The 25,148-nt window shown below is 60.7% G+C and overlaps 2 protein-coding genes across 4 annotated transcripts in view; one reads left to right on the top strand and one right to left on the bottom strand.

The window, feature by feature from the left end:
* Positions 1-1,961: 1,961 nt before the first annotated feature.
* On the top strand, positions 1,962-9,177 carry LOC134137628 (NAC-alpha domain-containing protein 1-like). The gene is made up of 9 exons (XM_062570843.1): positions 1,962-5,810; positions 5,868-6,742; positions 6,940-7,245; positions 7,327-7,415; positions 7,499-7,582; positions 8,190-8,336; positions 8,440-8,571; positions 8,672-8,794; positions 9,019-9,177. The coding sequence occupies exons 1-9, from the start codon at positions 2,038-2,040 to the stop codon at positions 9,031-9,033; spliced, it is 5,544 nt and encodes a 1,847-aa protein (XP_062426827.1). The 5' UTR covers positions 1,962-2,037; the 3' UTR covers positions 9,034-9,177.
* Positions 9,178-10,799: 1,622 nt separating this feature from the next.
* Positions 10,800-25,148, bottom strand: part of CCM2 (CCM2 scaffold protein) — a 48,627-nt gene continuing 34,278 nt past the window's right edge. For 2 of the 3 annotated variants that reach the window (XM_062568661.1, XM_062568662.1), the window contains exons 2-10: positions 24,892-25,065; positions 23,828-23,911; positions 21,938-22,121; positions 19,837-19,973; positions 18,056-18,191; positions 17,288-17,345; positions 16,333-16,471; positions 15,539-15,677; positions 10,800-11,567 (exon numbers count right to left, since the gene is read on the bottom strand). In XM_062568661.1, the coding sequence (XP_062424645.1) occupies positions 11,287-11,567; positions 15,539-15,677; positions 16,333-16,471; positions 17,288-17,345; positions 18,056-18,191; positions 19,837-19,973; positions 21,938-22,121; positions 23,828-23,911; positions 24,892-25,065 (1,332 nt within the window). In that variant the 3' untranslated portion in view covers positions 10,800-11,286. Of the gene's footprint in view, positions 11,568-15,538; positions 15,678-16,332; positions 16,472-17,287; positions 17,346-18,055; positions 18,192-19,836; positions 19,974-21,937; positions 22,122-23,827; positions 23,912-24,891; positions 25,069-25,148 lie in introns of all 3 variants that reach the window. The other variant, XM_062568660.1, reaches the window with a different exon arrangement.

Below are 25,148 nucleotides of genomic sequence, written 5' to 3'. Positions count from 1 at the left end.
GAGGGAAGGCAGGGAAAAAAAAAAAAAAAAAAAAAAAGCCCTGCTGACATCATCTGGGATGACGGGGCCGCGCCGGGCCCCCCCGCGCCGCCCCCCCGCGCCGCCGCTCCGCCTCGCCCGGCGCAGCCGCCCGCGCCGCGCCGGGGCCCGCGCCGGAGCCGCCGCCGGAGCCGGAGCCGCCGCGATGCCCGGCGAGGCCGCCCCGGCCGCGGGGCCGCCGCCGCCCGCCGCAGGTGAGGCCGCGCCGCGGCGCGCTGCTGGGGCGCAGCGGGGTGCGGGGTGCTGGGGTGCAGCGGGATCCCGGGGTGCAGCGGGGTAGGGTGCTGGGGTGCAGCGGGATCCTGGGGTGCAGCGGGGTGCGGGGTGCTGGGGTGCAGCGGGATCCCGGGGTGCAGCGGGGTAGGGTGCTGGGGTGCAGCGGGATCCTGGGGTGCAGCGGGGTGCGGGGTGCTGGGGTGCAGGGTGCTGGGGTGCAGCGGGATCCTGGGGTGCAGCGGGGTGCGGGGGCCTGGCGTGCGGCAGGGTGCGGGGTGCTGGGGTGCAGGGTGCTGGGGTGCAGCGGGATCCCGGGGTGCAGCGGGGTGCGGGACCCTGGGGTGCAGCGGGATGCAGGGTGCTGGGGTGCAGCAGGATGCTGGAGCTGCAGCAGGGTGCAGGGTGCTGGGGTGCAGCGGGATGCTGCAGGCCGAGGGCTCCCCACCCCACAGCACCACCAGGTGACTTTGGGGGATCCCCCCTCCAGCCCCCCCCCCCCGCCGTGTTCCCCCTCTCCCAGAGGGACCCGAGCCCCCCAGCACCCCCACGCCGGCCGCGGGCGCTGAGTCAGCAGCGCGGGCAGAGGCTTCGCCCGAGCCCCCCCCCCCCCCGCGCCCCGGCCTGGGACAGGCCCAAGGTCACCCCGAAAAAGGGGTCACAGCCCCGGGGGCGCCCTGCTCTATCCCGGGGAGGGGAGGGGGGGGCGGCGGGACCCCCCTCCAGCAGCCGGGGCTGAGGGGAGCCGGAGGCCACGCCGGGGGCAGAGTTAAGGTGATGCCCCGAGCGCCCCCCCGGTGCTCCCCGGGGGGGGGGGGGGGTTTAACCCCTTCGATGGCGCCGCATGAGCCCCCGGCGCAGGGGACCGAGGCAGCGCCCGGTGCCACCTTTGGGGCATCTCCCACCTGGGGGGGGTCGGGGGGGGGGGGGGCTGCTGCCCCTTAAATCACTGCCCTGGGCCCCGCCCCCCCTCCCAGAAGCCTTTGCGGCTTCACCCCGCCCCCCTCGCCCCTATATAAAGCGCGGTGGGGGCAGCATGGGGGGCCTGGGCTGGGCTTCGTGGTGGAGTTGGGTCCTGGGGTGGGAGCCCCCATGGAGCTGCCGCCAACCCCAGGTATTGGGGCTGGGGGGGGGGGGGGTGCTGAGAGCAGCCAGCTCAGTGCACTGATGGGTGCTTGGGGCTGGGTTGGGGGGTGCTGAGAGCACCCAGCTCAGTGCATTGATTGGGGCGGGGGGGGGGGAAGGCTGCTGGGTCCCTGGGGCTGGGCAGCAGCAGGGCTGAGGACACCCAGCTTGGTGCCCTGATGGGTGCAGGGGGTGACTGGGTGCTTGGGGCTGGGTTGGGGGGGGTGCTGAGAACGCCCAGCTTGGCGCATTGATGAGGGCAGGGTGGGGTGGGGGAGCTGCCGCCTGCTGGGTCCTCGGTGTTTGGAGGTGGGGGGGCCGAGGACGCCCGGCTCGGTGCGTCGATGGGTGCAGGGCGCTGCAGGGCCCCTGGGGCCAGGCTGAGGACGCCTGGCTCAGTGCACCCATGGGTGCCGCGGGGCCGGGCTGACGGCACCCCTTCCCCCCCCCCCCCCCCCCCCAGCAGCAGCCGTGCCGCGGCCGGCGGCCGAGAAGGAGGACCGGCCGCAGCCCGAGGGGGCCAGCAGCGACGCGGCCGGCGGTGCCGGGGCCGCCCCCGCCCTGGCCGAGCGCGGCCCCACGGCGGCGCCGCCGCCACCGTCGTCCCCGAGCAAAAGCCGGCGGGTGCCGGCGGCCGCCCCGCTGGACACCCGCGTCGTCATGGGCGAGGAGACGCGGCGGCCCCCGGAGCCCGACCTCTTCTTCACGGCGCCCTCGACGCCCGTCAAGGCGGCCTTCGCCCGGCTGGCGGCCGGCGGCGAGGAGGAGGAGGAGGAGGAGGAGGGCGGCAGCGAAGGCCCCGGCTCGCCGCCCACCTCGCCGTCGGGCTCCTACATGACGGCCGAGGGCGGCAGCTGGGGCTCGTCGGGCACCGCCAGCACCTCGCCCTCCTGCTCGCCCAACCTGGTGGCCGACGGCGAGGCGGCGCCCGGCGAGCCCTTCCTCCGCGGCGCCGAGGAAGAGGACGGGCTCGCCTTCACCTTGCCGGAGGAGGAAGAAGAGGAGGAGGAGGAGGAAGAAGAGGAGGAGGAAGGCCAGGCGACGCCGCTGCTGGCGCGGCTGCTGGGCGCCGCCGAGGCCGGGCTGGTGCCGGCGGCGCTGCTGCCCTTCCGCGGCAGCCTGCTCTTCGAGGCCGAAGCCGTGGAGATCGCCCTGGGCCCCGCCGCCGCCGCCAGCGAGGAGGAGGAGGAGGAGGCCGAAGACGAGGACAGCGCCTCAGCCTCCTTCCCGCGCTCCCTCTCGGAGAGCTCGGTGGCCGAGGGGGCGGACGAGGCCTTCGCCTTCCATGACGACACCTCGGCCTCCTCAGCCCCCTCCTCTTCCTCTTCGTCCTCCGGCGGCGACGAGGACGAGCGGCCCGGCGGCATCGAGCTCCGCCTGGATGGCACCACTGCGTCCCCGGAGGAGGAAGAGGATGCAGTGGTGCCTCTGTCGGCCAGGACGCTGGGTGAGGAAGACCTGGGCGAGGAAGAGCACTCTGAGCAAAGCCACAGCGTCTCCCCCACCGAGCGGGACCTGGTGTCCCTGCCAGCATCAACATTTCCACCGGAGGAGGAGGAGGAAGATGTGGCAGCGCCTTCATCCGGCCCCAGGGCACCAGGCGAGGAAGGCTTGGGCGAGGAAGAGCTCTCCGAGCACAGCGTCATCATCTCTCTCACCAAGCAAGACCTGGTATCCCTGCCGGCATCAGCCTTCGCACTGGAAGAGGAGGAGGAAGATGTGGCAGCACCTCCACCTGGCCCCAGGACACCAGGCGAGGAAGACTTGGGCGAGGAGGAGCTCTCTGAGCAGAGCAGCAGCATCTCTCCCGCCGAGCAGGACCTGACATCCCTGCCGGCATCAGCATCCCTGCCAGAGGAGGAAGAGGAAGGTACGGTAGCACCTCCATCTGGCCCCAGAATGCTGGATGAGGAAGATCTTGGTGAGGAAGAGCTCTCTGAGCAGAGCAGCAGCATCTCCTCCACCAAGCAGGACCTGACGTCCCTGCCAGCATCAATGTTCCCACTGGAGGATGAGGAAGAAGATGTGGTGGCACCTCTGTCCAGCCCCAGGACACCAGGCGAGGAAGACCTGGGTGAGGAAGAGCTCTTGGAGCAGAGTGGCATCGTCTCCCTCACCCTGCAGGACCTGGCATCCCTACCAGCTGCAGGACTTCCATTGGAGGAAGAGGAAAAAGATGTGGTGGCACCTCTATCTGGCCCCAGGACACCAGGCGAGGAAGACTTGGATGAGGAAGAGCTCTCTGAGCAGAATGGCATCGTCTCCACTGCTGAGCAGGACCTGGCATCTCTGCCAGCATCCATGTTGCCACTGGAGGAGGAAGAGGAAGATGTGGTGGCACCTCCATCCGGCCCCAGGACACCAGGTGAGGAAGACTCGGGTGAGGAAGAGCACTCTGAGCAGAGTGGCATCGTCTCCCCCACTGAGAAGGACGTGACATCCCTGCCAGCATCAGCATTCCCGACAGAGGAGGAAGAGGAAGCAGCACCTCCATCCGGCCCCATGACACCGGGCGAGGAAGACTTGGGCGAGGAAGAGCTCTCCAAGTGCAGTAGCAGGATCTCCCCCACCCAGCAGGACCTGGCATCCTTGCCAGCATCAGCATCTCCACCAGAGGAAGAAGAGGAAGATGTGGTGGCACTTCTGTCCAGCCCTGGGATGCTGGATGAGGAAGACTCAAGTGAGGAAGAGCTCTCTGAGCAGAGTGGCATCATCTCCCCCACAGAGCAGGACCCAGTGTCCCTGCTGGCATCGGTGTCCCTGCCAGAAGGGGAAGACGTGGTGGCACCTCAGTCCGGCCCCAGGACACCAGGCGAGGAAGACTTGGGCGAGGAAGAACTCTCCGAGCAGTGCAGCATCGTCTCCCCCACAGAGCAGGACCTGACATCTCTGCCGGTATCAGCGTCCCCGCCGGAGGAGGAGGAGGATGTGGCAGCACCTCTCTCCAGCCCCAGCATGCTGGATGAGGAAGACCTTGGTGAGGAAGAGCTCTCCGAGCAGAGTGGCATCGTCTCCCTCACCGAGCAAGACTTGGCATCCCCACTGGAGCCGACCAAGTACCCAGAGGAGGAAGAGGAAGATGTGGCAGCACCTCCATCTGGCCCTGGGATGCTGGATGAGGAAGACTTGGGTGAGGAAGAGCTCTCCGAGCAGAATGGCAGGATCTCCCCCTCTGAGCGGCACCCGGTGTCCCTGCCAGCACTGGCATCTCCACCAGAGGAGGAGGAAGAGGAAGACACAGCGGCGCCTCCATCCGGCCCTGGGATGCAGGATGAAGACGACTTAGGCGAGGAAGAGCTTTCCGAGCAGAGCGGTATCATCTCTCCCGCTGAGCTGGACCTGACGTCCCTGCCGGCATCAGCATCCCCGCCGGAGGAGGAAGAGGAAGAGGAAGCAGCACCTCCATCCGGCCCCATGACACTGGGCGAGGAAGACTTGGCGGCTCCTCCGTCCGGTCCCGGGATGCTGGATGAGGAAGACTTAGATGAGGAAGAGCTCTCTGAGCAGAGTGGCATCGTCTCCCTCACCGAGCAAGACTTGGCATCTCCACTGGAGCCGACCAAGTACCCAGAGGAGGAAGAGGAAGATACAGCGGCACCTCCGTCCGGTCCTGGGATGCTGCATGAGGAAGACATTGGTGAGGAAGAGCTCTCTGAGCAGAGCAGCATCATCTCTCCTGCCAAGCAGGACCTGGCATCCCTGCCGGCATCAGCATTCCCACCGGAGGAGGAGGAAGGTGTGGTGGCACCTCCGTCCGGCCCCAGGACACCGGGTGAGGAAGACCTGGGCGAGGAAGAGCTCTCGGAGCAGAGCGGCATCGTCTCCCCCATGGAGCAGGACCTGGTGCCTCCGCTGGAGGAGGCCAAGCGCCCGGAGGAGGAAGAGGAAGATGCAGCAGCACCTCCATCCGGCCCCGGGACACCAAGCGAGGAAGACTCAGGCGAGGAAGAGCTCTCGGAGCGGAGCGGCAGTGTCTCCCCGGCCGAGCGGGACCCGGCGTCCCGGCCGGAGGAAGCTGAGCGCCCGGAGCAGGAGGATGCCAGCTTCGGCGCCGCGGCGGGCGAGGAAGCCGTCGAGTGCTTCCTCGCCGAGGAAGAGGATGCTGGGGACACGGAGACCGGAGCGACGAGCGTGCCGGGGCTCAGCGCCGCCCTCGAGCCGGCGGAGGAGCCCGGGGAGCAGCTGGCGGCAGCGAGCAGCGGCCCCCCGGAGCCGCCGGCTCCGTGCCCGGGAGAGCCCGGCCCGGAGGAGAGCGTCCCGGAGGCAGCCGGTGCCTCTGCCGAGGAGGAGGAGACGGAGGAAGCATCCGCGACGCCTCCCGGCGCGGAGGAGCCGGCGCCCCCGGCCCGGCTGTCGGGCGGCGAGCCGGGTGCTCCCGCCGGCCGCCCGGCTGCCGCTTCCCGGGAGGACGCGGAGCGGCCGGCCGCCTCGGGGTCCTGCCTCCGCGCCGCCTCCCCGGAGGCGCCCGGCGCCCGCCGCGTGCCGCCCCGCTCGCCGCCCCCGCGGGAGCCGGCGTCCCCGCTCGCCCGCTTCACCGCTTCCGAGCGGGAAGTCTACGTGGGAGCCGGCCCGCCGGCGCCCCTCGAACTGCTCCCACCACCCGGTGCCTTTTCGGAGAGCCGCCGGCCGGCCGAGCGGCTGGAGGCTCGGCGGCAGGTCGCCGCCATGCTGCGGGGCTCCTTCGGGGAGCTGCCGGGCGCCCGGCTCGCAGGCGGCTCCGGCGCTCCGCGACCCAAAGATCCAGCTGGCGCGCCGGCGCCGGAGCCAGCCCCAGCGGGGAGCGCCCGCCCGGCCGCTCCGGCGCCGGAGGAGCCTCCTCGGCCCGCGACGCCGGAGGAGGAGACGGCCACCGCCGCGGCCGGAGGCGTCCCCGCTGCCGGCACTGCCGTGCCGGCGGAGAGCGCATCCGCGCCGCCCTCGAGCCCCGGTGCCGAGGCTCCGGCGCCATCCGGGCAGGAAGACCGCGAGGATGAGGAAGGGGCGGCGGAGCCCGGCGCTCCGGCCACCGGCGGCCCCTCGGGCGCAGCCGAAGGCGGAGAGGCTCCGCCGAGCCCCGTGGAGACGGCTGTGCCGGCGCCGGCTTCTCCGTCCTTGGATGCCGCCTCCCGCTCGCCGTCTCCGGAGCCGTGCCCGAGCCCCCGGCCCGGCTCTCCCGTGCCCGCGGAGCAGGCAGGACGGCCGGAGCCCCCGGTGCCGGCCGAGCCCGCCGCGGCGCCGGCAGCCTCTCCCGGCACGCCGCCGGCGGCCCCCTGCCCTCCACTCTCCAAACTCATCCAAGTGCCTCCGCTGTCCTCGCCGCCTCCCCGCTCGGAGCCAGAGGAGCAGCCGCCGTCCGTCCCGCCGGCGTCTCGGAAGCGCCTCGACGGTAACGACCCTCCCGGCCGGGATGGGGTGGGGGGCATCCGGGCTGGGTCTCCGCGGGGGAAGCGAGCGGCGCCCTGCTCGGGGGGGTCCCTGTGGATTCGGCCCTTCCGGGGCGGGTTGATCTGCAGGCGCTCGGGTGGGACTGGGACGGCGGAACCGGACTGCCGGGATTTCTCACCGCCCCCCTTCTCCCCGCAGCCCCCGAGGCCTCGCCGCCGCCGTTCCCGCGCAAGGACAAGTCGCCCGGCGGCGGCGCCGCCAGAGACCCGCGGGGCCGGAAGCAGCATCCCGCCGGCGGCAAAGGCCCGCGGAGCAAGGAGGCGGCGTCGGCCGAGGGCCGGCGGGCGGCCCGCGGCTCCGTGCAGTCCGAGTCGAGCTCCTCCAGCGAGGCGGAGCTGCCGTACCGCTGCCCGGAGATGGAGCACCTGCGGGAAGCCGCCGGCATGGCCCTGCTCGAGGAGAAGCGGCCGGCGGCGCAGCGGCGCTGCGAGGCCAACCACAAAGGCGAGCCGGCGGGGCGGAGGCGGGCGCGGGGTCCGGCGGGCGCCGCGCCGGCCGCTCACGGCTCCCGCCCGCCTCCCGCAGGGTCTTGCAATGACTCGGAGAGCAACGACGAGTCCATCCCGGAGCTGGAGGAGCCCGACCTCTCGGAGCCGCGGCCGGCCCAGACCCAGGTGGGCGCTCGGAGCGGGTCGAGCCAAGCGGGCGCCCTCGGCCGGGCGCCGCGGGCCCGGCTCACCGGCTCGGTGTCTCGCAGGCTCAGCTCGCCCACTCGATGGGCGCCGGGGAGGAGAGCATGAGCAAAGCGAAGCAGAGCCGCAGCGAGAAGAAGGCCCGGAAGGTGGGTGCAGGAGAGGAGCCCGCCGCCAGCGCGGGATTCGGGGCCCCTCTCGGCTTGGGGCCGGCCGGCCCCCCGTGTCCTCGCCGGGATGGGGACGCCGAGCCCTGCCCGTCCCCGGAGCGCCCGGGAGGATTAGGGGCGGTAAATCGGCTGCAGGGGTTAATCCGGCTTAAAGCCCTCTGGCACGGGGCAGCCCCCGGCGTGGCTTGAAGGGCTCCCGGGAGGCAGGTGGCAGGTCCCCGCTCCGGGATCACGGCTGGGTCTCTTGGATGGGTTCCCGGGCCAGCTCGGTGTCACCACGCCAGGGACGCTGACCTGGCCGGGGGGGGGGGAGGAAGACCGAGGGCTGGCGTCCTGCTCGGGGATCCCTGCCGGGCGATGAGCCGGGGAGCCGTGCCGTATCGGGGTGGAGGAGAGGCCAAGGCTCCCCTGGCTTGCCCCACATCTCTGCGAGCAGGTCCTGGGCTCAGGGCATTGCTGGGGGCTGGAGGCCCCCTCGGCCGGCTACGGCCGTCCCGACAGCCAAGCCGGCAAGCTTGGTGACGCCAGCAGGGCTAGGGGATGGCGCTGCTCGGGGCCGCGCTCACCCGGCCGTGTGTCCTCCCAGGCCATGTCCAAGCTGGGGTTGAGGCAGATCCACGGCGTCACCCGCATCACCATCCGCAAGTCCAAGAACATCCTCTTCGTCATCACCAAGCCCGACGTCTTCAAGAGCCCCGCATCAGACATCTACATCGTCTTCGGAGAAGCCAAGGTGAGGCAAGGGATGCGGGGCAGGTCTCCAGGGTGGGTGGCCCCATGGGGACATGGGGCAGGTGGCCCATGAGGACCAGCATGTGACCCTTCTGTCCCCACAGATTGAGGACCTGTCGCAGCAAGTGCACAAGGCTGCGGCAGAGAAGTTCAAGGTGCCCATGGAGCACTCTCCACTGATCACGGAGACGGCCCCCACTCTCACCATCAAGGAGGAGAGTGAGGAGGAGGAAGAGGTGGGTCGCAGCACCCGGGAGCAGGGTGGCTCTGGGCTGTGGGGCTCGGCGACCGCCGCGAGGAGTGACGCTGGTGCCCCCTCGCCCGCCCTTCCCGCAGGTGGATGAGACAGGGCTGGAGGTGAGGGACATCGAGCTGGTCATGGCTCAGGCCAACGTCTCGCGCCCCAAAGCCGTGCGGGCGCTCAGGCACAACAACAACGACATCGTCAACGCCATCATGGTGAGTGTCCGGGCTCCGGCGGTGGCTGGGGAGGGGGGCAGCCCAGCTCGCCTCCCCCCACCGGGGGGGGAACCGAGGCGGAGGAGGCCGCGGGGCCCCTCGGCCCCTTCCCGGGCCGACCGCGGGCGCGTGGCAGGGGCGGTGCACCGGGAGGGTGCCGAGGGAGGGCTCCCGGCCGGGCCGCCGGCGGGGGCCCTGCCCTAACGCCCCGCTCTCTCCCGCAGGAGCTGACCATGTAGCGGCCGGCCGAGCGGCGTCTCCGCTCCCCTCCCCTCCCCGTAGAGGTGCGCAGTTACTCCTACCCGTACTCGAGACCCGCAACTACTCCCAGTCCGCGTCTGTAATGCTCAATAAACGGCCTCATGTATCACTTGGATCGCAAACGGCCTCGGCCTCTGCTCGGCGGCGCCGCGCCGCGGCGCCCAGCTCCGCGCCGGCCTCTGCGTGGTGGTGGTGGTGGTGGTGGTGGTGGTGGTGGGTCTGGTTTTGGTGGTGGCCAGGCTTGGCCTTCGGGGCTCCGCGCCCCCGTGCGAGGCCGGCGCGGCGCACCCTCGGGTGCAGCGCTGTATTTACCCGGAGCGGACGCTCCCTACGGAGAAGCGTACGTACAAAACTCCCCGAAACGGGGGCCGGCGGCACCAGCGTGGCCGCTCACGGCCCGGGGAGCAGCAGCGGGGCAGCCGGCGGCTCGGGGTGGGGGGGGGGTCGGCGAGACCGCGCAAAGCTGCGATAGAACAGTAGTTTCCAGAATTAAGTCATGTTTTTTGCAGTGATCAAAGTATTTAAAAAAAAATATCGCAAGCTGTTCCAGCTTCCCTTTTAGAGATCTTATTATACAGTTGCTTTAAAAATAGGGGTTTTCCCCCCCCCAAAATTTCTAGAAGTCTCCCACAACTGTCTTCAGTGTGTGTGTGTGTACGTACATATGTACATATGCATGCCTTGTTGAGCTGTGAATGTGTGGGTTTTCTTTTTTTTTTTCTTTTTTTTTTTTTTTTAAAAATAGACACTAAGAGCTCAGATTACTACTGGTTCGGCTAACGGCTCCGGGGAGCCCTGCAGAGTCAGTGTTGTTCCGTGAGGTTGTGAGCTGGGTGGGTTTTTTTTTTTATTTTTTTATTTTATTTATTTATTTTGGAAAAGGAAAACTGATACCAGCGCTCCTCCCGGGGAGGGGGCCCGCGAGGCACCAGCGGCTGCAGGAGGGGAGCGGCTGCGCGCGGGCGGAGGGGAGCAGCCTGGCTCCCCCCTCCCCAGCCCGGCTCCGCCGCGCGAGCCGCTGAGCAAGCGTCCGGGCGCAAAGCGCCGCGCTGCCGCAACGGCCCCGCGCGGTCCCTTGGCCGAGGGGGGGGCCTCAACCGCGGGTCCCTCCCTCCGAGCAGCAGAGCTACTAGGGCGAGGAATACGGATTAAAAAAATAGGTGTGCATTTATAACTGCACGTAATATTATATATACATATATATATATATATATATATATACACAGCCTGTACATCACTCTCTATAGACCCCGCTGCTCCCGTCTCGCCTCCCACGTGCCAAGGGCGACCGATCCGCGGCCGCTGCTCGACCTGCCGGAGGCCGGGAGCGCGTTCGCTCCTGCGCGGCCGAGCCGCGGCCGGCTCGAGCCCTGCCGCCGCCAGGCGCCCCTCGGGGAGCGGAGGGGCTGGCGTCGGTTCGGCGGCGCTGGAGACCGCCGCGAGGGTCGGGGACGGGCGGCGGGAAGCACCGGGGCTCCCGCCCGGAGGGAGAAGCGCCGGGCGCCTCTAGGTGCTCGGGCGAGCCGGAGGGAGCCGGCCGCCGTTCCCGAGCGAAGACGGCGAGGAAGTGCGAGCGGCGGCAGGGCGGACCCCGAAGCACCGAACGTCCCCGCCAGCCGGGGAAGGGGCCGCACCGTGCGCGCCGGGCCGGCGGGGGCCAGCGGACAGCGTTCCCCGTCGGCCGCCTCTTGCCCGGCAACCTTCAGGTTTGGCTCCCGAGCGCTTCGACAACACGGACAATAGGTTTAAATAAATTCACATTGTGGTAAACTTCATTCCAAAAGGGGCAGGGAGGGGAAGGAGGAGGAGAACGAGAGCAGTTACAACGGGGGGGATCATGTGCAAAACTGTAAACCGGGTTGTAGCTAAGTGTTAGGCCTCCGCACGAGGCTCTCGCCAGCCTCGCTCCCCTGCGCTGCAGCCCGCCGTGGCGGCGGTGGCAAGCCCGCACCAGGGCAGGCGGCGGGAGGGACGGCTCCCTCGCCCGGCCCCAGGCTCCTGTCCGGCACGCGCCTTCCCGGTGAGAGGGCCCCGGCCGCCCGCCGACGGACGCGTGGGCCAGCGAGGCCGCTGACAAGGATGGGCGAGTAATTACATCCTGCTCCACCTCGAGAACCTCTTCCAGAACGAAGGTCAGGAAGACGGGCGCAAAACCGCCGCCGCAGTCTCTTTGCGAGAGGGCGGAAGGGAGCTGGACCGAGCCGCCTCATCCTTCCTCCCCCTGCTCGCTCTCAAGAGGAATCGCGGTCCATGCTGCACCCGAGGGCTTCGATATCGTTGCTGATGTGAGAGATCATTCGGTCCCACTCATCTTCTTCTGAGGGCACGGACTGGTCATCCGAGCTCCCGGCAGCTCCGTTTCCGTTGGTCGTTGAGTTGGAGGTGGTGCTCAGAGTCCGCCTGTACCTCCCGAAACTGTCTGTGATGATGCCGCGGCCGTCTTTCACCCCGATGGTTTCGAGGAAGTTCTCGAAGTGTTGACTGTCCTTCTCGGGGATGAACGGTCTGAGGCCTTCCACAGGAAAGAAAACACAAGGAGGAGAATATTAGCCACCTCGTGCATTTAACACCGCAACGCAACGGCGCGCTCGACGCCGGCCGGCCGGCCTGTCTGCAGGGGAACGTTCGGGGAAGCCGAATTTGAACGTATTTGAAAGTGGATTTGTTCAGCTGCATTCGATTCCGGGGAACATCTCTACTCTGAACCTAAGCGGAGCCGTTTCACCTCAAGCGGGAGGCCAGCGATAGCCTGGGAGTCAGGCTTGTTTTCCAGGCTCCTACCTGGCCCGGAGGAGAAACTGCCCCTCCGAGGGCGACGCGGCCCAACGGCACCGGGCCAGGCTGAAGCACCCTCCACCGGAGCAAAGCTCCCTGTTAGACCCGCTCCAGCACCCGAAGGAGCAAACGGCCACAGAGCACGCTGGGACCCCGAGGAGCATCGCCGTGCGTCTCCGAAGACGTCCCGGTTGAGACGGCGGCTCCGGTTCGCGCGCCCTCGGCAGCACTCAGCTATCGAGGCAGGCCGCGCCGTGGCTCCCCAGCGCGCCGTCCTCCCCCTGCTCCGCCACGCAGCGCGGCGGCAGGGCTTCGCCCTCGACTCCCCGCCACCCCCGGCCAGTTCGGGTCGCAGCCTCACGGTCCAATCTGAGCTTCACAGCGGCACCTTGCACCGGGCTCTTCCTTCCAGCTCTCGCCGACTCCGGTCGCACCTATTAGCTCAGCCGTCCACGCGGAAACCCGCGCCAGCAGAGCGGCTCACGAGGAAACCACGCGCAGCTCGGCGGAGGAGCCCCTTTCGGGCAGACCCGCGGGCCCGGCGCACCTCGCCCGAGGCCCCAGTCTGCTCCACGCTGCCCTGCGCGGGCCAGCGGCGCTTCCGGGGCCGCCGGGGACTCCATCTCGTGGCCGCACGTCACGGTCAGACCCCCTGCGAACCGCTGGCGCTGCCCTCCTGCGGGCTGAAGACGCTGCACGGCAGAAGGGGAGGCAGAGCAGGACTCCAGAGCTCGGAAGGATTGTCTGCTGCTTCAGCACTGAGGCATATTGCTCAGCTTTGCTGATCTTATTACTGTAACAGTATCAGCACGCGATTAAGGCGCCCAAAGGAGAACAGACAGGGTGGTTTCAAGAACATCTGTCCCCATCTCCCTCTTCCCAGCCCAGCGCAGGCCAGCAGGGCTACGGCACAGCACCCCGTGGCGAGGCTCCACCGCCGCGGCCCGCAGGGCAGGGCTAACAGCTGGCACTTGACCGCTGCGCTAAATCGAACGTTACGGAAGCGAGTGCTTCAACTACGAGAGCTAACGTAACTGGGACGAAACGTCCCGGTTCCCAGAGCACGCTTCCCTTGCAGCGCCCCTCGCCGTGGGCTCAGCGGAGGGGCAGCTTCTTGCTGCACTGCTAACTGCTCTTCGAGGAGTTTAAGTAACTCGCTTTTCTTTGTGCTAGAGAGGATTCTGACCTTACCTCTAATTACAAAAGCACCTGTTTAGGCCAAGGCTATTTAACCTGCCTTTTCCTCCAGATAGGCCCCATCCTGCTCCAGCTGAAATCACTGAGCAGCCTGTATGTTCAGCACCTTCTTTCTCCCTGTCCCCTCCACGGTGCACATCCTTGCCTTTCCTGCTCTTGCTACTGCCAAAACCTAGGCACCCCTCCATGACTTCCCATATTCAAGCCTATCTTCAGGGCTACGCTGCTCCCACCTGCTTGGAAGGAAATTCTGTGCACTTGAAAACTTGAAACGAACCTTTTACAGGAGGTTTCCAGACTACTCTGAACCGGGGAGAAAGGTTCCTCAGCTCTGCTATCATCTTCACGCTGCCCTCCCAAATCAAACCCATGTGCTGGCTGCCCAGAGCTTTCAGCCTCGTTTTACGGGACCAGGACTCAGGCTATTGCTGGCAGCCTGCGGTCATGCAGCTGGAGCCACTCTGGTTGCACCCGAAGCGGGGCAAAAGCCGGTGCTCAGCCCAGCGCCCCCCTGTAAGGGGGTCACACCGTGTGCTGCGCAGCGTTGTGCCAGCTTGACCGCCAGACCGGGAAAGGCCCATTGGATCTGCTTTTCAGCGACGCGTGCACAACATCAAGCCAGCCTCCGGCACGGAGCACAGTGACCTTGTTGCTGCGATCGGTTTGGTAACGGCGCCATTAAAAGCGCGGAGCTTGCGGGCGCGCTGGTGGAAGGAGCGACCGCCACCGCGCTGGCGGAGCCGCCGGGACTGCGCGCGGCGGCACCGAGGACAAAGGAAACAGAAGCCGGGCTCCCGGGAAAGCCGCCTGAAAGCTGCCCCTCTCCCTGCGGCCTGCCACGGCTACTGAGTAACTGAGTGCTCGTGGCAGACCTCCTTTTAAAATCGGGCTAAAAAAACACGGCATCCCTTTTCAGCAGCAACAGGCATCTCCCTTTTGCTTCCTGTTCTGCTTGAAAGCCCTCCCTGCGCTTTGGTGCCTACTTGTATAAATGCTGAGAGACCCAGCCACAAACCCACCCTCGCAGTGGCCCGGCCTGAAGCGGAATGGGGTGGGGAGCAGCGTTTGGTTACCAAGATTTCCAAGCCAGACAGGGCTGTGAGATGATCTGACCCGACCTCCTGTGCTGAGGGACGCCAGGAGGGCTTGCTGGCAGCCCCCAGTTAGTGTACCCCGGGGCAGAGGGCACACCAGCACCTCGGTGTCTGCCACTGGGAAAGCATCACAAGGGGAGAGATGTAACTAGAGACAGGTGCGTCCCAGGCTCAGGAGGATCCAAATCTCATCCATCTTCAGCCAGCAAGACGGTACAAAACCGATGTGCTCTCCAAAACCTGCTACTTAACAAGCAGCGGTGCCTGCCTTGCGGTCTGGCTGCTGGTGCCAGACACCCCAGTTAAACACGGCGAAGGGGAAGGCCTCCCGATCCCAGGAACCAGCTCTGCAGGAGGGAATGGTCCTCCGCTCCTCGCGAGCAGAGTCTACTTTATAGCCTGCTCCCCAGACACGTTCCTGAATGATACAGGCAAGCCTGCTGAGGCCGTGATGTAGTCACAGTATCATCCGAGCTGCAAGATGCAATGAAGCTAAAAGGCATTAACAAACAACCAAGTACAGCAGATGGCTGGGGAGGGGAGTGTAAAGCAACAGAACTGTGCTGAGGGAGGCCTTCAAAGGCTCGTTATTTCAGATTATTAAAGACAAATCAAAACACGGAGTTCGAGGTAGGAGGGACTTGAAGAGCCTCCAAAGCCGGCAGCCTCCTTTCAGCCGAGGGAAATGAAACAGTGCCGGCACGTCTGGCTGCTGACACTGCACAGGACTGTTTGGGTACAAACCTTCCCTCTAGGCCTGCAAACCATTTCCAGAGAATGCAGGCCCCAAAGGCACCCTCTTAAACATGCCAGCTTGAATGACATGTCTGGCGTCAGACACCTCACCTCAACGGTCAGTCAAAGAAAGACCAGGCCCTGCAGGGTGGAACAAACACCCTCTGAATCCCGCTGCTGTGCGCAGTCCCCAAGGAGCTCATCCTGAGCCCTTAAGATAATCAGTAGAGAGACGCAGATGCAAGCAGAGAGACACAAAGAGAGGACAATCTACCTCATTACCTTTCGCCACATAAAAGCCAAGTGTCTCAGCTCCCTCTGTAGTCAGTTGGGAGAGATCAGTATCTCAAGGGATGCTTTAAGCCACCCTGAGACAGAGCGTTGAGCTAGAGGGACTGAACTGCCCTCTGGAAGCAGGTGTCTCCAAGGAGAGGTGAATCACGGCATTTACTTCTTGCTTGGCTACACCTCAAGCAACAGAAGGCTGAGCGATCTTTGCATCTTTCACCCTCTCGCCTTCACAACCTTTCACCAGCTCAAACTGTCCTTGTGAGAGGCCCATGCCTTAGCGAGAGCAGTACCAAGCGCTTCCTGCCCTGCCAAGGGCATCGGGAGCAGACTGAGGCCACCCCTCACCCTCTGGTTTGTTACCCACAATGAATCCACAGCAGCTGAAACTCACCTAAGAGCAGGAACTTCCTACTGTCCCCATAGAGCTGCTTCAAGTTGATGCAGAACTCATGTATCGAAGCCCCATTGCGATACTCATGTAAGAGCATTGCAAACTGCTGGATCTCTTGGGAAGAGAGTTTCGTTCGTAGCTGAGGAAGAGAAGAACATTGCAAATATCACTGATTTTTAGGAGCATTCGTTCAACTCTGATGAAAATGGAGGGGGAAAAGAGCACAGGAAGCCTGGGAACTGGCTTTATGGCAGCTCAATTTATTGCTATTTGACAAGAGTCAACTGCCAACAAGCTGCAGTAATCACCATCTCACCCCAAAGGAAAGCAGGACAGGCTGGTGCAACCCACCACTGAGCTGGCAGCTTTCAAACTGGGACAAGCTACAAGCAGGTGCAGAGTCTGTAACTCATGAAGTGATAGACTTTGAGCACTGTGTGTGGTGTGACATGCCCTAACACAGTGAGCGGGGATAACGGGGTAGGGCTGGTCCAGCAAGAGAACAGTGTCAGCCCATGTCCAGATCTCATGGAGGCTGCAAGCAGAATTTGTCCAAAAAGGACAAGGATGAGATACTATAGTTTCTGCACTAACATGGACACAACTTATACACGAGGAGACAACAAACCCAAATCACCTGCAGGGCCCAGACAATACTGACTGGAAGCAGCTGGAGCCAGCATGAAGCTCAGTCTCTGCCAAAGTCACAAGCATGCTCACTCTTGAACATCCTAGAGAGAAGAAGACCCCACCACCCTTCCCTGTGACCAGGCGCTGCCTTGAGGACACCCTACCGTCATCATGTAGTCCTGGAGCAGCTCTGTCGCTGTGGTGCTGAGCTCACTCTCACTGACTGTTTTAATGTGAGGAGATTGTTGTGTCGAGAAAGAAGAGGGGGAGTTGTCACCTACATCCAAGGTTTCTGGAAAGGAACTGAAAGGTAAACAGATTGTGAGCCGTGCAGAACTCCTCAGGCAGCACCTGCATCGCAGCCACTGCTGATCACAGCACCAGAGAGCCTGGAAGCTGGAAGAGCAGTCACGCACAGTCACACTCCCACTACGTAAAGGCTGCCCTCAGCTGCAGCCTTCCATTCCAGAGGGCGTATGAAGGATCCAAATACAGCTAGGGGAGTTTCACCGTATTAGTTTTGCTGAAATAGAGTTGCTGAAAATGAAGCCCTAACACAGGAAAATATTCTCTCCAATTGCTTCCTCAGAAATTTGTTTTGAGAAAAAAAAATCTCAAAATATCTTATTTTGACACTTTTAAATCTGAAATTCTCCAAGAATGTCAATCAACTTGAGACAATTGGTTTGTGTGCTCTGAACATTTTCAGCATTCACCATGATTCAGGAGGGAAAATGTTTTCAAAATAATGGGTTTTGGAAAAGGTGGTGAAAACATTTCTCCAAACCCCAGTTAGACTCCACCAAGGCAAACCAGTTTTGTGAAAGGCACAACCCCACTCCTGCCGATGCGTGGACTGAACACAAATATATCTATGAGCTTCCCTGAAAATCCGTAGTAACAGAACAATACAGCAAAGGATGCTGAGGAAGCAGGGGCCACGGTACCGCACACAGACAGAAATAATGCTGTCAAATGTTTCGGCCAAGCTGATCAGAAGCTTTTTAATGTGCAGACTGCAGCAGTTCCTGTTCTAAACCTGGCAGGGAAGCTGTATGAATAAGGTGTTACCCCTAAGTGCCAAGCCATCACATTAAACAGCGTTCGCTCTCAACTTACAAACCGCTCTCTTCTGTTTCGTAAGGTTCTTTAACATCCACTTTTGTAGAAGAGTCATCTGCAAGGAAGATATTCAAGACACAAACTTTGAGAAGCAGAAACGCAGTGCTTTTCCTAGCCTGTGACCTACGTACACACAGATTTCTGACTCAGCGTTCATAGCTGGAACAAAAAAGAGACTGCAGGACTGGGGCTGAGATGGTGCCGGAAGAGGGAACAACGCTGTGTCAGGGCTGGTTACAGAGAGACTCAGCAGAGATGCAGAACTGCAAAGGGACAAAGCACCATTTTATTAACTGCTTCCATCCAGTACGAACAGAGAAAGGCAAAGGGTATGGAGGAAAAGGACAGACCTACCAAATCTAATGTCTTCAGGCTTCCCATAACCCTCCTGGGATACATCTTTGGGCAGGAGAAATCCTTTGTGCCGTTCTACCTCACACGCAATTAAAGCAGAGGAGAGACTTTTCTCAAAGCCTTGCACTATCTTGGCCTCTCTCAACCTTCACTAGAGCAGGATTCACTAGAAATGAAGGCCCCATGTGGGCCCGGAGCTGATGCCACCGGAGATGCATCACGGCCGATAATCAATACAGAGATGACCTTGCAGGAGGGGAAGCCAGCAGGCTGGGCCAGGCTGATTCTGACTGGATTTTCTTTCGGAGGGTGGCAGGAAGAGAAGCAACAGGCGTTGGTGCATATGGGAAAGACTCCCAGGCAGGAGAGCCTCAGGTAAGAGACAGGCAAACAGAAAGAGCACGGACTTACCGCTGTGTAAGGACATGTGCCGTGTCGGCGTGGAGGCCCCATCAAATATTGCTCTATCTAAGAAGTCTATGGTGGACTCAGTGTAAACAATCTGGAAGACTTGGCTGAGAAGTGAGCACAGCTCCTCTGCAGTCACCTGGGGAGCGAGCAAAGAAAGGGCTGTACAAGGCAGATGTTAATGCAATGGCTTTCTCTTCAGCTCTCTAAAGGGGACACACCACACGGGACAGCAGGGTGCTTGGCATTTATTAGGCTGTCGTCTCTCCAGCAAGGAAAGGGAACCCGCTCATCCAAGTGTCATCCAGGACACTGCCCTAGCTGCAGGGTGGCTAGGTCTGGAGGTGACAGGTCTGGGATCTTGGTGCCTGCTACCAGCTTCCCCTCACCACGACTTCACGGCAGCCTTGTTAGCTACTCTGCTCCTTTGCCCCAAGTGGTTTCCCTCAGTGCTAGAGAAGAAGATGAGCTCACAAAACAGTCACTCCTCATCACCCTTCCACAGTGCCAAGAAACACCTTTCACCAAGCAATCTGAGGCAACAGGAGATCAGACGTTCCATCATCTGAACAATCAACTCACAACTATTAACTAATAAAATTTCACATCCATGCTCTGTCCTATTCTCCTTCCTTCGTTCAGTTCCCTGGCACTGTAGCTACTTCGCCACATTTGTCTGGTTATAACCTACATCCCAAATAGCTGTGCTCACCCCAGAGAGTCAGTGCTACAGATAATAAAACTGAAAACGAAGAGTGCAAAACTCCACCCATAAGTCTTCTCCTGCTGTAGAAATGGGAGCACACAGACTGAGATCAAAATCTCTGGATCCAGACCCTGGAGAAAACAAGTTCCCAGAGCAGCACCCGGGGAACACCCGGCTTAGCAAACCCTACGCCGAAGAGATTCAGTTGTCTTCACAGACCGCCTGCTGCCAGAGAAGAAGCTGGACAGTCAGCACTACAAACAAAGGAAAACCATCCTCTGATACCTCCTCCTGTCTGAACTAGGTCATGAGGTTGGGACAGGGACCAAGCTTCTTCCTCCTTGGAGCACCTCACGTGTCAGTGGGCCCCGTCTCACCTCTTGGTGGGGGAGAACGCTCCAGGCAGCAGTGGAAGTTTCTCCCATGAAACACAGGATTTTGGGCACAGGGAGAAGGGGCTACAGAACTCCATGTTTCCGGGGCCCTGGACTTATCCTCCTTGGGGGCTGCCTAAACACGTGGAACAGCCTGTGTACAGTTCAGCAGTTCAGACAGCGTCAGGCCTCAGCTAAGCCATCCACAAACCAGGGCAGTTCCTCTAAAGCTGGGACACCCTCCTAGTGTTGTGTCACCAACCAAGGGCCAACAACAGACTGTTCCACCACAGGCATCCAAGCAATGGGCTACAGGCCAGCTCTGACTTACCTTCTGCCCCTGAGGCCCACAAGAGCTGTCCTAGCAGTGCATGGCTTGCCTGCTCCCCCATATCCCAGAGTCTCCTTGTCACGACTGGACCTATGTCTGTCACACAACCTGTGGCCAAGTATGCTTCTGGTCATGTGAGAGGGACGCTTGGTGAGGTGAAGATTAGAGCGTGCTGGCTGTCAGTCATGAGAGAGGCCAACCTTGGGCTCCTGGTTCTCCACTGCCACCCTAAGAGATTGTGGCCACCCCAGTTTAAGCAAATGTCAGAAAACCTCCCTGCAATCCCATTCACATCATCACTGCAATTCCCAAGTGACTATGGATGCAACCTAAATGTGGGACAGAGAGAGTTAATTGAGTGTTTGAGTCTTACTTTGTTCTCCGTAGCCAGGACCACCAAGCAACAAGCTTCGACTGGTACTACCCCACTCTCAGACAGCGAGCCCGAAGTGAGTGCTTTGGAGCTTTCGGCACAAAGACTCTGGCTTGGGGAGATCCCAGGGTCCTGAGCTGAGAAACAGAGAAGTTGTCACGGAAAGGCTGAGGTGGAGGAGAAAACAGAAATGCATCCTAGCTCTCTGAGCTGCCTTCTGAACAGCCCAGAGCAGCACTAACAGCTCACAGCCAGCAAGCACAAAGCTGCTTTTGTACCTGCCCAGCAAGGCGGCTGCGTGGCCGCGTCAGACTGACTTGATGTTATTCCTTCACGGGCCTGCCCTGGACCCCTGCTCAAGAAGTTTCTGTGCACTGAAAGCCAAAACTGTCAGGTGAACAGAATCGCTCGGGGCAGGCTTGGCATACACAAGGCAGCCACTCAGAAGCCCAGAGATGTCGGACGTGGCTTGAGAAGGTTCCTCAATCCTTGCAGCTCAGAGGGTGGCTAAGCAACGCATGTTCATTGAGGTTGCCCAAGCCAAGCAGGGAGTCTCACCCCGACCCCACTTCTCCTGGCAGCTGTCACTTAGAGAACAGAAGAGCACTCGACCCCACAACCAGGAGAAAACACCCTGGAGCTCCGAGGCACCCGGGAATTCCCCATGAATGCTGCATAAGCCCAAAGCTTTTGAATTAAGAGGCTATAATTTAGAGATGGTTTCTGACAACTTCATAAATCACTGGTTTCATTTTCATGGCTTAGACAGCCACAAAAATCCATCAACAAAATTACAACCTTCCAAGTCAGTTATTCATTTATTCTATAGACTGTCCTTTGCTGTCACAGGGTTTATAATCCGATGAGTTTCTGCCATTACATCCTCTAAGAAGCTCAGACTTCTCCAAACATTTTAGCCAAAAAATGACTTGAGTTTAACATATGCAGAGCTGCTAGGGACAGATTCCCCAGTCCTCTCAAGTTTTCACTGGAGACCCACAACAAATCCTGTTCTCCTGCAAGGCCCCTCACAAATAACCGCTCATCAGCTGGGTTTGGGTAATTCACTACATGGCTACTCTCAGCCTGTCACAGATGCAAAAAAAATGCAATCATCGGCAACAAGCCCAGACCGTGCCATACAACGGTTCAGTTCAGAAGCAGCAACATCTCATGTCACAGTCACCCAATCACCTGCATTTGTTTGTCCAAAGTGCTGGGTGTCATCATAGTTTTTCAATACGGGCATTTAAACACCCAACACAGCTAGGAACTCCCCTAGCCACCCACTCCGAGGGCGCTGTGCTGCAAAGAGCAGGACAGGTCAGACTCCTGTGGGGATCAAACTAGCAGAGTTGTCTTTAGCTGCTCTCCTTGCCTTCCCCAGTCCAAGGCAGAAGATGGGACATCCACAGATGACCCCACAGACTGGAGCAGTACAGGCAATGCAGAATTAACTATTACACTCTAAGATCAGACTTCCCTAAGAGTCTAAACATCAGCTCTTATTTGGGGTTTGATAGTCGCTGGAGTGCAGGAGCATGGCAGGAACTTCTAAGCCATACAGGGGCCTGCACTTCATCTCCAGGCACAGCTGAACATTTGGCCCAGCTCTGACCCCCCTGCATCTTTCCTAGCATGATCTTACTTCTGCGAGTCACAGTGCTCTTGGGAAATGCATGTAAAGCCCAGTCCTTGCCCAGTCCATACATAAGGAGTTAATAACATGTTCTAGAAAAGAATGGGCTGAAACAACCCAAGGCAGGAGAAGTGACACCAATTATTTTTGTCTCTTCTCATCTAACATCAAGTTTATCCTGTTGCTGGTCAAGTTGTTTGCTGCCTTAGACACAGTATTAGCTGCTACAGGGCTCTGTTCCCCAGCAGTCCTACAGCAAATCAGTCACCTGCTTTTTAAAACCTACACACCAACCCCACACCTCATGTCTCAAAATACCCTCTTGCCAATATCTCTGGCTCCCAACACTACAGTGCCAACTGTCGCCCAAGCCCTGAAAGCCAAGGACATCCAGGACCCGGTTCTCATTTACACAACCCCAAAACACACAGCTACAGCCTGCCCACACTGGCCACAATCTACCTGTTTTCAGCACTACCAAGTGAGAGGAGTCATCTCTGATGTAGGAAACGGATGCGATGTCATGGATGGGGACCCTGAGGATGAGGTCTTCTCCATCCCTCCACACCAGCTTGATGTTATAGGCAGACAGACTGATCACAGCGTCATGTTCTTGAGTCAGCTGCCCTGGGAGTTGATGTGCTCTCTAAAACAAAGACATTTCCATTAAAATCTGAACTGTTTCTTCTCTGGCAACTGACAGGCAAGAGGGAGGAGGCCCTCTTCTCAAAAGGAGGAGAATAGAGAATGGAGTCTAGTTGGAGGTCTGTGGCTAGTGGTGTCCCCCAGGGCTCAGTACTGGGACCTATCCTGTTCAACTTCTTCATCAATGACCTGGATGAGGGGACAGAGTGCCTCCTCAGCAGGTTTGCTGATGACACCAAGCTGGGAGGAGTGGCTGACACACCTGAGGGCTGTGCTGCCATTCAGAGAGACCTGGACAGGCTGGAGAGCTGGGCGGAGAGGAACCTCCTGAGGTTCAGCAAGGGCAAGTGCAGGGTCCTGCACCTAGGGAGAAATAACCCTGGGCACCAGTACAAGCTGGGGGCTGACCTGCTGGAGAGCAGCTCTGCAAAGAAGGACCTGGGAGTGCTGGTGGATGACAAGTTGACCATGAGCCAGCAACGTGCCCTTGTGGCCAAGAAGGCCAATGGTCTCCTGGGGTGCACTGGGAAGAGTGTTGCCAGTAGGTCGAGGAAGGTGATCCTGCCCCTCTACTCAGCCCTGGGGAGGCCTCATCTCGAGTCCTCTGTCCAGTTCTGAGCTCCCCAGTCCAAGAGAGACATGGAGCTACTGGAGAGAGTCCAGTGTAGGGCTACAACGATGATCAGAGGGCTGGAGCACCTGCCCTGTGAGGAACAGCTGCGAGAGCTGGGCCTCTTCAGCCTGGGGAAGAGAAGGCTGAGGGGGGATCTCATCAATGTGTACAAGTACCTGAAGGGAGGGTGTGAAGGGGATGGGGACAAACTCTTTTCAGCTGTCCCGTGTGACAGGACAAGAGGCAATGGGCAGAAATTGAAGCACAGGAAGTTGCGCCTGACCGTGAGGGGGAATTTCTTCCCTGTGAGAGTGACGGAGCACTGGCACAGGTTGCCCAGAGAGGTTGTGGAGTCTCCTTCTCTGGAGATCTTCAAGGCCCACCTGGCTGCAACCCTGTCTAACATGCTCTAGGTGACCCTGCTGAGCAGGGAGGTTGGACTAGATGATCTCCAGAGGTCCCTTCCAACCTTACTGATTCTGTGTTCATCTCCCACCCCTTCATTTACCCACATCATGTTTTCTGGGGCTTCCTGCTAATGGTAAATACCCACGACCTCAGTTAACCACTGAAAATGAAGGGATGGGTACGAAGTCAGCTCAGTTCTGCAGAGTCTATAACCCCAGATGCAGGCAGCTCCCTGGGAAGCTGTTCTGGATCTAAAACACCCTCCCATAACTAGGAGGCAGCTCGGAGACCCAAGCAACACTGTGGCAGGCAGGTAGGCCCAGCGGGGCTCACACTGTACACCCTGCTTCATCCTACAGACGTCCTGGGTTATCCCACACTTCTCTCTGCATTGCACCCCTCATTTCCCACCTCCAGCAGTGTGCAGGTGCCTGGATTTTCCCATTGCCCAGGGGACCCCAGCCCTCCACTGCCCCAGATAACAGAGCGCTGGCTGTTCACAAAGCCACATTTGTAACACTGCAAAGGAGGACGGGACCTAGCTCTGGAAAAGCTCCACAAGGCTTTTGGTCTTCAGAGCAGCCTCCCCCCTCCACAGGGCTGCATCTATATCACAGATAAAGATAACACTGCTGGGAGAACTGCAGCAATTTATTCAACGGCCCTCTAAAGGGCTGAGCACTCACCTTTGCATTATCTATCAGATGCAGTATTTCAGTGCGGCTGGAGGGATTCAGGTACCCTGGGATGGACGTTAGTTGGCCTAAATACTGGGAGAGAAGAACCAAACCATTATCATGCGGCATGCACACTAAGCAGGGCCCCAAACACGTTAGTTACTGGAAGAAGGACCACCATCGACTCAGTGCAAAGGGCACTACCAAATGGCTGGTGCCCTAAGCCCCTCTTTAGAAGCTGCTAGATGGCACCTCAATATGAAAGATCTCTCATGCTTTTAAGTAGGCCTAACACTACATCTAAATCCATCTATTCCCACTGCTAGCTGAAGGGAGATGCCCTGAATCCAGAGCTTACACACAGCTGCATTGTCCATTCAGCTTCGGCAGCTACCAGCGAGTATTCGCTCCCTTTGGATTAGGCCTGTGGGATTAGACAGTGACTCTATGCAGCATCTTTCCTACATCACAAAACATTTTACAGGAGCTAAAACATTACGAACAGCCGAGTGCATTTCTTTAAGACTGATACCTGAAAGGAGATGAAATCAGGAAGCAGAAAATCACACACAGAGCCTGTTCTCCAGAAACTGTGGAGAAAAGTAATTTATCAACGGCAAATAGCTGGTGGAGACAGAGAGGGATAGAAAACCATAACAGCAGGTCAGAAAGCCCAGGGAGCACCCAACATTTTCATCTAGATTCTGACACGAAGGGGAAGCCCTGGGGCAGGCTAAGATGACAGCAGCAGCACTGCGCTGGTTGGCAACACCCTGCGCACAGCCGCAAGGAGCTGCAGCGTCACAAGGGCGAAAAAGAAAGTGAAGGACCTGCGTTTTCCAGGCATAGGCACACCGCAGCACCAGGCCTTTGCTGGCTGGGGAAAACGCGCTCACTCAGAAAAGAGCAGCGACCTTTTCGAGTGAGTTCAGGATACGATTTCAATACCTTTAGTCGAAAAAAATACTGTGGAAGCTCGTTTGCAGTGGGTGATGTAGCTTAACACTCCGAGCCCTAAGAGGAGGAACAGGGAAGAGAGGGAGGGAGCCCAGTGCCACCCAGGCAGAAGTTACCTTCACTTCCTTTTCAATGTAGTCGTTCAACAGCACGTCTGGTTCAACGCGGTCCGGCAAGGACACCACGACGGTATGAAGAGGTCGTCTTTCCGTAACCTTCTCCTGGGCCTTCTTATCCCGACCTTTCTCACCCTTCAGGAAGACTCGCTTGAAAGGGGACACTATTCCAGGCTGCTGGCAGAAACGGGAACGGGGGGGGTTAGGGTGAAGGTCTGCGGGGGGGTTAGGGTGAAGGTCTGCGCACGCGCACCCAC

The sequence above is a fragment of the Rhea pennata genome, chromosome 2 (genome assembly GCF_028389875.1).
Source record: "Rhea pennata isolate bPtePen1 chromosome 2, bPtePen1.pri, whole genome shotgun sequence".
Lineage (NCBI taxonomy): Eukaryota > Metazoa > Chordata > Aves > Rheiformes > Rheidae > Rhea > Rhea pennata.
The sequence above is the reverse complement of the archived record's forward strand: the minus strand, read 5'-3'. Positions and strand labels throughout refer to the sequence as shown.

Coding starts and splice junctions, on each gene's coding strand:
- LOC134137628 (XM_062570843.1), top strand. CDS start 2,038: ATGGGCGAGGAGACGCGGCGGCCCCCGGAGCCCGACCTCTTCTTCACG. Junction 6,743..6,939: donor GTCTCGGAAGCGCCTCGACG/GTAACGACCCTC, acceptor TTCTCCCCGCAG/CCCCCGAGGCCTCGCCGCCG. Junction 7,583..8,189: donor GCGAGAAGAAGGCCCGGAAG/GTGGGTGCAGGA, acceptor GTGTCCTCCCAG/GCCATGTCCAAGCTGGGGTT.